This window comes from Populus euphratica, unplaced genomic scaffold (assembly GCF_000495115.2).
Source record: "Populus euphratica unplaced genomic scaffold, PopEup_1.0 scaffold120.1, whole genome shotgun sequence".
Lineage (NCBI taxonomy): Eukaryota > Viridiplantae > Streptophyta > Magnoliopsida > Malpighiales > Salicaceae > Populus > Populus euphratica.
In genome coordinates this window covers 953935-963054 of record NW_011499918.1, presented here as the reverse complement: position 1 = coordinate 963054, position 9120 = coordinate 953935, and the positions used below count along the sequence as shown (strand labels likewise).

The following is a 9120-nucleotide window of genomic DNA, read 5'->3' as shown; positions in this document are numbered from 1 at the left end:
TGTAACCGCTTGATCATTAAGACTCTAATACTATATCAAGAAACCATCTCAACACAATAGCTTAAGCTATTAAGTTAGATTTTAGAATATAATTTATATTATTTTTTAATAAATTAGAGGGGTGTAATTTAATTGGTTAGATTTTATATTTATTTTTTAAAGATTACTAGTTTTGTATCTTATGATTTCAGGGCTATTAAATATTTACATGGTTTTTAACTTAGTCAAGGTACACACAAGCTAATCCGAACAATCATATTAATAATAATAAATAAATAAAAACAGTTGAAGCTTTTAATGCCTTAAATCATGTATATATTGCCAAATTAAGTTGCGAACAATGTATGTTTCCTTGCGAGAATTGAACTAGTTTTGTAGATGAGAAAATTGTTGCCATCACTCGACGGTTTATGCATGAATGCATCACACAGAATCTCTACGCCCGTCATGCTCATTGTTCATCATCTCACCCAGGTGATGATGTCCTCACGTAAAGGCACAACTATCTTCAAAATTTGTCATCCATGTTAACATTTTTCTTTTTTAGAAAAATAGTTTTATCAAGACCAACATATATAGACACACACACACACCCAAAATGAAATTCATTGGAAATAAGTTCTCAATTATAATGAGATTTTCAATCGAGTCCTTGAAGCATAAAATCAAGCAATTAATGAAATTATCAGATTTTAATATATATTGTAACCCTTAAAAAAATAGCAAAATCTATTTGTTGCGTTATTTTCTTGTGCCAATATTAGTGGTTTTCTTAGCTGATAAAAAAAATCCCATTCGAAAGCGATAGAAAACAAAATATTTATTCAATGTAAGTCCTTAATTATGAATAATTCTAACATAAGGCCATTCAAAACCCATAGTTTTATTTGTTTTTAATGTTCATTAATATACTTAATAATGACATATAAACAAAAGAATAAACAATAACAATGATTTTATTAATAAGTTGGGTGGTGGCAAATAGAAAAAAAATAAAAATTAAGATATTCTCAGTACAGTCCTTGCAAGTGATTTCTTTTTCTTCCATGGCAAGGGGACCATGAAAGAAAAGGAAATCACTTCCAAGTATGCTCTAATTCTTATTTTCTCTTATCTCCACCACCCAACTTATATAAATTTATTAAATAATCATTTCAACTCAATATGTTAAGTTTTTAGATGAGGTTTTCATATATATTTATATAATTCTTTGACACGTTCATTTAAAAAAAAAAAACTCTTTAAATTTAAAATTTATACGAGTTCACCTTCTAATTGTATTTTTTGTGCTAGGTATTCCTTGACCCAAGCAACATCAATTCGTAGGTATGAAGACAGTGGAGAAGATTAACTAATTAGACGGTTGAAGATAAAAAGGAGAATTCCTTTTGTAATAGATAATTCCCCACTAAGAATCCCGTGCATCTTGTCCACGAATCTAGCTACATTGCTGACTCTTTTCTTCTTTCAGTCAAATTTGGGTGTTCAATCATTCTCACTAATTAATTAGCTTTCAAGACGAGAAAATGTCAAACCCAATTCACCGAGCTAATGACAAAAAGTCCCTATGAAGACCTCACAAGAGAAGAATTCTACAAGAAGCACCAAATTCTTCACCAAGAAAGCTTCATGTTCAACAAGAAGAACATGAAAATCTTCAGACAATCTTGGCTTTCGGATTCCACTTCTCAGCCAAAAGGGATTGTAGCCATGGTCCATGGCTACTCCTCAGAAAGCAGTTGGCTCAATGAGCTAACTGCTGTAGCCATAGCCAAAGCAGGATTCTTGGATTTTGCACTCACATGGGTTAGCTGGTCATATATATCACAAATATTCAATATGTTGTTAGTGATTGCATTAAGTTTTCTGACTCAGTCAAGGCTAGCAACCCTAAGTTGCCAGCCTTTCTATATGGTGAATCACTAGGGGCAATTTCAATCCTTATCTCTTTGAAGCAAGGGTATGCATGGGATGGCTTGATATTAAGCAGTGCTATGTGTGGCATTTCACCAAAATTTAAGCCCATGTGACCCTAGAGAAACTACTTTTGGCGGCACTGTTTGCACCCACATGGAAAGTGGTGATCTCAAAGCCAGTCTCTAGAAGATCATACAAGGTAGAATGGAAGAGAAGGTTGGTTGCCAACAACCCAAACCGCCGGAACTCAGGGAAGCTGGCGGCGGCAACTGCATTAAAGTTTTTTGAGTGTTTCTGAGTACGTAAGGATGCATTGCTATGACCTAATTATAGGTTCCATTTGTAATGGTGCATGGGGAGGATGATTTTGTATGTGATTTTAGGTCAGCTAGCTTTGTGCATGAATCAGCTTCAAGCAAGGACAAGACATTGAAGATCTTTCCTGGTATGTGGCATGTATTGATTGGTGAGCCTAAGGAAAATGTGGAGCTTGTATTTGAGACTATCCTGTCCTGGTTAGAAGATCATGCTGCCAAGGCTAAAAAAACCAAGACCACAACAAGTTAATTACAAGTTCTTTGTTTTTGTTTCTATCGATAATTAAATTGATAGAAAGGAAATGTTATCATCACACATATACTTGGTAAAATTAGTATATTTCCAGGAAAATGAAGAAGGATATCCTCTAAAGAAAGGAAATCATTTTAATAAAAGAGTCGCTGTCCCTTTCCCCATCAGCTGCATGGTCATTTAATGGCCGGTGTATACTACATCTATGTGGCAAGTGACGATCTCTCTCTTATGCCAGCAGCTATTTATAGATTTTCTAGCCAGCCAGCTCTCTAATATTGATTTCCCATAGCTAATTGATCCATGGTACTCCTCTCTTCTGCATGCTTTCATTTCATACATCCAAGTCTGTTCACTTTTGTGATAAATACGTACCATGCAAGTCATTGTGTATGCATGCATGCATGTATGAGCATGGTGCCTTTCGCTTCTCAATTATTGAAAGCTAGCTGTGTTTCTGTTTGTTGACGTAGGATATATATATAGAAATCCACGAGCTTGGCTACTTGCCTTCTAGTCATAATTCAAGGCTCTCTCCAATACCGTATAAAATCCTCCTTCCTCTACCTTAAAGCTCAATTTTTTTAAATAGTAAAAAGCTACCTTAAAGCTCTTCCTTGTAGATGAACGGGATGGATCCACCCAGCTTGCATCGGAAATTCAATCTCTCTGCTTTGACAAGCTAGCTTCAAATCAAAGCTCGACTACGATGAGCGAAACTACATGTTATCCAACAAAGATCTAAAATTAATTCGTATTAATAAACGAAAGTCATCTACATGTGATTTCGTCCCTTCCATCAAAACAAAGCTAGAAGCTAGGACTCTCCCCTGTGAAAGGGGATTTGAAAAGTCTGACCTAAGGTGTTGGAAGGTGTCTCCTGAGTGTTAGGCAATGAAAATGGAAGGATTTCATCTAAAGATTTAGTGCTCAAAATGTATAATGCTCAAACTGGGACTAGAACAAACAAGGGGAGCAAACACTAGCAGTTCCACCAAGCCATGTTATAAATATGGCACCTAGATGTGCTTAATTTCTAGAAATTTAATTGCTAGCTAAGAAAAGCTGGAATCTCCATTGAAAAATCACGTATAATCTGTTGTCTTTAATAGTACTTCATATCTTTTCTCAATCCTTTTATTTGTGCTATAACGTCTCGCGTTTCACACAAGCTAATTCTTCTTTACTTTATTAAGTGACTAGGGATATTCTCGGACCACCTTGCGCACCAAGACTAAATTCTCGGAAAACTAGGATATGGCATTTCACATAAGATTAGCCATTACTGAATTGGATGGACTTTCTGAGCTAGGAAACTATGATGAGGCACAGTGGTTTCAATGTTTTTACTTTGTTTTTTGCTAGCAAAAATGGTACATAATGCAATAAATTATTCGTAACAATCAAAGATTGCTGGGAAAGAATTGTAGATGAGACGTAACTTCCCTCCGAACTTGGTCCCTTCTTATCTTACCAGTTGTTGTCAGTGGAAATGGCTTCCTCCATAAAATAAATAGCTTTGGCACTTTAAACCTGCAAAAGATTTATCAGTAAGCCACTAAACATCTTCAAAATACACGTAAAAAGGAAGAAAATGCAACTGTTGAATCTTTGCTGCTGAGTATTTATCGATGTGAATAGGCTATTAAGTTGACATTTCTGAAACGGATTTAAAGAGAGCAGCAATACCCGGTTAATTTCTTTTCCCTACAGTAGTCTCTGAGAACCTCTCTGCATAAGGTTAGATTGTTTTCAGCAGATTGTTTACAGTTGTTATTGGTCCATTGCCAACTTTGTCTTAATTTAATGCAAGCAACAACCATCTCTGTCAAACGAGCTTCTGGAACTCCCACTACAACAGTGGCAATAACTCCTGGATGTTGCAACAACATTGCTTCCACCTGTAACATTAAAGCAACTACACTTTATATTAAGGACTGTGAATGCATAAATCCAGTTACTGATCCATTAAAGACATGAAGCTCAAATTTATTATTGCACGATTCCACAGTTCAGAGGATCCAGCAAATCACTCTGCCCATGATTGTCCCAAAGTTAGATTCAGTCGTTATTGCTTGATTATAAAGTAGATTATGAAGGCAGATATATATCACACTTACCTCTTCAGGGTAAATGTTCTCTCCACCGCTCTTGATTTGGGCATTCTGTCGTCCAACGAGCCATACATTGCCACAGTCATCTATGGAACCAATGTCACCTGTGTCAAGCCAAAAATCATTGGTGGATTCTGTTGCCTTCATTGGATTCTTATCCCAATATCTAAGCATTAGATGGGGACCTCTAGTTAAAATTCTGCCAATGGTAGAAGGTTCGTCAGCACTTATCTTTAATTCAACATGTGGTGGAGGTTTGCCAACACATACACCATGTGGTTGGTGAACTGAACTGGATTTTGTTTTATCCACTGTCTGCAGAGTCTGAGCACGGGTTTGAAGTGTTGGATCATGAAGGGTCATGAAAGTTAGAGAAGAACATGTCTCTGTCATCCCTTCATAAAAAGGGTGAGAGTGAAAAAACAAGAGAAAGACACTAATAAATCTAGTGGTATAAGAAACATAGCTCATCCAAATTGATTTGTACTTTCAAGAACAATTTAACATTGGAAATATTGTATGGAAATACAATTTTTTTCCATAGATGTGTAAATATGGTTGTAATTTCTTCGTACATGGTTTGTTTGAGTGGCTCCATTCAGTTCAGCTACACTCTAATAGCCTCATGTGGCCTGGATTGTCTATGAAGCACTAGGATCAACAATTGTTAAATTGACCTAGTCCATTGGCCACCATTGTAGTGGTAAATGTTATGCAGAAACAATGAAAGTAATTGCAGAACAGCCTAAAGCATCCACAAGCCCACTCCTCTAACACATTAGAAATCAACAATTCAAAATCAAATTCACATCTACAATGTTTCATCAAAAAATTGATCCCAAAAAGAAGATAACATGCCAAAAGATTATATTAAAGAAGAAGATAACAAAGATAGACAAGTTGCTACCGTAAGCTGAAAGAAGCTTAGCTCTTGGAAACAATTCGGTGGCATCTTTCATAAGCTCAGCTGACAGACTCCCACCTCCATTTAATAGCTTCTTCACATATTGCCTCCCTGTCCAAGTTTCTTTCAACCTGACAAAATATTTCAAAATAGTAATTTACTACTATGAGACATAATGATAAAATCACAAATAAAGCAGTGTGGTCAATTTTGGGGGAAAATGAAGAAAACTAGACAAAAGAATTCTGAAGAGCTTAGCAACAGAGAAAAAAATTTAAGTGTGTGCTGACAAATTGCAGCGTAAATGTTAATCATGTAGTGCATGTCGTATGAAATGTAATAATGAATTCCAATGACAAAAACTACTGCGTAAAGATAGCTCTATCCAAGCAGAGGTTAGACACGACTCTGTTAATCTCCATTACAGGGGGGACTGCAACTTTACCTGGTTAAGGAAATCAAATCAGCCATCATTGCTGGGACAGTGATTAGAGAAGTAACACAATGTTGCTTGATAGCTTCTACTGCTAACGAAGCCTCAAATTTTGGTATCAAGACATGGCAACCTCCAACCATTAGCATGGTTATGGCTGATGACAATCCACCAATATGGCACAATGGAGCAGTGTGCAAATAAACCTGAAGAAGTCCAAGGAATAAGGAATCCAGCCAACAGTCATTTCTAGCTACCAATGCTACCATTCTCCAAATTATAAGAAACTCTAGAAATATCCTCAATGGTTTGCATTATCTTTATCCCTTTTAATTGCCATGTTTTTCCAGTTACAAATTCAGATCCATAGAAAACAATTCTTCAGAGCTGCATACATCATCCTCACTGTAACCAACAACAGCGACTTTCGCTAGGGACTGTACTATCATAGCTGAATGGCTTATGATAACTCCCTTGGGCCTTCCAGTGGTTCCTAAAGCCATAAAAAAATTTCAGCCAAAATAATAATTAGATTGCTGGATCATGCCAGTTAAGGATCCACACAGGAGGAACCTGAAGAATGGTACTAGAATTTAAACTTCAATCATATTTAAGATACTATTTTTTTTACTCAACTTATTTTCCCTGCTGTTGAAGTGATTCTGTAAGTAAAATGTGCTCTTAGATGAACTAATTTAAGAGAAAAGCACAAGGCATTTCATAGAAGCACTTTCATTAGGAATCTTCAACAACGAAACATATCATAAAGGACACTCAAAATTCGAACCAACAGTGGCCAAGTTTAGCTCAAAACATAAAATTTTGAACTGGTCTCAAAGGGTTTGTCAAGTGTGATTGGTGACTGCCAGTTGCTGACCTATCATGTAGCAAGGATTTGACATCTATTGCTTGCACATAGTTGATAAAACAAACAGGAGTAGTAGAAGCTGTTGGAATTGTATGAAAGAATTGTCATTTCTGTCAGTTTAATTGCTCAGATCTAAAGAGCTTTCCTTTCTGTGAAGTCATGAAAAGTGCTTTATCAATTGGAATCTAAAAAAGGGAAGCAGCTGATCTTTGAGATCCCTACGCGACATACTGGGATGGATGATTGAGAGGAAGCAGGGAAACCCTCCCTACAAGGGGGGTATGGTTGCTGTACACAAATTCAGAATTGTATTTATGCATTTTACCTCTAACATGCACCAACAACACTCTGAAGATAAATTTGGTAAAAATATAATATTCCTCTGAACATCAAGAGATTTCTTCTTGAATTTGCTTCCACACAGATCATAGGATTTGTACCTGAAGTGAAGCATGTTATGACAGCGCCCTCAGGTGCCCAGGAGTAATCCAGCTGTTTAGTTCCTATGACATGCTTCCTAAGTGTTTCAGTAGTTAACACTGTCAAAATGAAGAAAGCAACAACAACATTACATCTGTCAGAACATGGAAGAAGAATAAAACCAGATGAAGAGATGTGAAGGAAGCTACACACCATTTGATGTTTTTACAAAACCAGAAGAAGGGGAACCTGAAAAAACATGCCACTTTACAGAAGGTAGAGCATTACTCTGGAGCTCTTGATACCAGTGTTTACAGCTCTCATCAGTGACCAGCATCACTGGCCTTACCATTAACATTGCTGATTTTGCTTCTTCGAAGCTCTGCAAATGGAGAACACAAAACCTCAATCTAACTCTTTAGGAGTTGGCTAAAGCATTGCGCAGCAAGTAGATAGATGACTGGTGCAGATGCCGAACAGCACATACACAGGCAGGTGATGTACTAACCCATCGGTAATTCAAAGGAGCAACTATGCCTCCAACAAATGCAACAGCAAGTAACCACTCCAAATACCAATCACTGAAACAAATACATTCATCAGAATTTGTAAAATCAGATCAAATTTATTAAACACGGGCCACTCTTTAAGATCAACAGATTATTTTACACCAAAGTTATTAAACTTGTCCCATCCATGGCCCAGCCCACGGCCGGGGTCACATCATTACAAGTTGACCCACACGGAATAACACTATTTTACACAATCAACAAGGATCATTATCCATCAATACTTTCTATTTACATTGATGAACAAAAAATTATTTTGAAAGAAAACAGAAAATGGAGGGCTAGATTAGAGTAGTTTCAAAAACTACAAAAAGGTCAGCTAATCATAGTATAAATTTCAATAATGTCCAAACGTAATTTATCCATTATTCTTTATATTTTCAAGATTATAAGCTTTTTTTTAATTTATTTCTTAATATTACCAACTCAAAGATGAAAGATAAAAGTCTTCCATGACTTCATATTAAACTAAATTACATATTTTTTATTCTCTCTTACCAAACTAGTTTTGACAATGCCGCCAATATTATTAAACAAAAGGCTCATAAGCCCATCAATCCTTGTTTAATTAACCTTTGCTCACTTCTCCAAATTAATTTCCTTAATCAATGCAAAAAACCCTTTTGAAAGGCACCATTAATTCTAAGTTTAATACAACTAATCTATGCTCAAATTAATCACAAAAACATTAATGTTCACTCTAGAAATTAATCAATTGAACTAAAATAAGAACCTAATTCCCATTCCACTCTCAATTTCCTAGCAAACCAAACAAGAACATCGCAACAACATTTTCCATCAACCAACTTCCAGAACATCCTTAAAAAGAAAGAAAACATAGCTCAAAGTATAAACCACTGTCTAAAAGAACCTGTTTTTTGCCAAAGGAATGTGAAGGTGCAAGGATAGATAATGATGATAATAAGAACCTGTTGAAACCACAGATGGCTACAATGTCACCAATGCCAAGACCAAGTTGAAGCAACCCATGAGCCAAAGACAAAACATCTCCCACAAACTGGTGTCCTGTTTTCTGCCTATTACCAGAGATGGTAACCACAGAAGTTGAACGTAGAGTTGATAGTCTGGTTAGGCACTGGCAAATGTGGGCTTGAGAGTAATTAGCCATCTGTGTTAACGGCGAATTGGGGATATGAAAGAAGAAAGTTTCTTTCTCTTTGGTCTCTTAATGGAAAGCTTGACGGTTGAAAGAAAGCGCGGATTAGATTACCTTATCAGTTTGCTAGTTAGGGTAAGGATAGGGGGGTTAGGCTGTGAGGCTACGTAGGTCACAGTAATAAGTGATTGGTGGATGGCTTGGAGAA

The 9120-nt window shown here is 36.3% G+C and overlaps 1 protein-coding gene and 1 long non-coding RNA gene across 6 annotated transcripts; one reads left to right on the top strand and one right to left on the bottom strand.

Moving 5' to 3' along the window:
• Positions 1 to 844: 844 nt before the first annotated feature.
• Positions 845 to 2586, top strand: LOC105134877 (uncharacterized). Its single transcript, XR_844090.1, has 2 exons — positions 845 to 889; positions 1294 to 2586. It is a non-coding gene; the product is annotated as an uncharacterized LOC105134877 (long non-coding RNA).
• A 1125-nt stretch (positions 2587 to 3711) lies between these two features.
• LOC105134876 (2-succinylbenzoate--CoA ligase, chloroplastic/peroxisomal-like) lies at positions 3712 to 9059 on the bottom strand. 5 transcript variants are annotated; one of them, XM_011039448.1, is made up of 10 exons: positions 8725 to 9051; positions 7714 to 7807; positions 7440 to 7608; positions 7247 to 7345; positions 6334 to 6431; positions 5951 to 6144; positions 5509 to 5636; positions 4608 to 4987; positions 4177 to 4388; positions 3712 to 4020 (listed from the first exon to the last, which is right to left on the bottom strand). In XM_011039448.1, exons 1-10 carry the CDS (start codon positions 8922 to 8924, stop codon positions 3891 to 3893), a joined length of 1704 nt encoding a protein of 567 aa, XP_011037750.1. In that variant the 5' UTR covers positions 8925 to 9051; the 3' UTR covers positions 3712 to 3890. The 5 variants fall into 5 exon arrangements, with proteins under 5 accessions (XP_011037750.1, XP_011037749.1, XP_011037752.1 ...); XM_011039447.1 differs by having other exon boundaries at positions 4608 to 4996; positions 8725 to 9050; XM_011039450.1 differs by having other exon boundaries at positions 4608 to 4996; positions 7476 to 7608; positions 8725 to 9050.
• Positions 9060 to 9120: the final 61 nt, after the last annotated feature.

What these genes read in the sequence shown, in the direction of transcription:
- LOC105134876 (XM_011039447.1), bottom strand. Translation starts at nt 8,924, where the DNA reads ATGGCTAATTACTCTCAAGCCCACATTTGCCAGTGCCTAACCAGACTA. An exon ending in GCCATCTGTGGTTTCAACAG is followed by an intron (nt 7,808 to 8,724) that starts GTTCTTATTATC and finishes TATTTGTTTCAG; the next exon opens with TGATTGGTATTTGGAGTGGT. An exon ending in AGGGAAAAGAAATTAACCGG is followed by an intron (nt 4,021 to 4,176) that starts GTATTGCTGCTC and finishes AATCTTTTGCAG; the next exon opens with GTTTAAAGTGCCAAAGCTAT.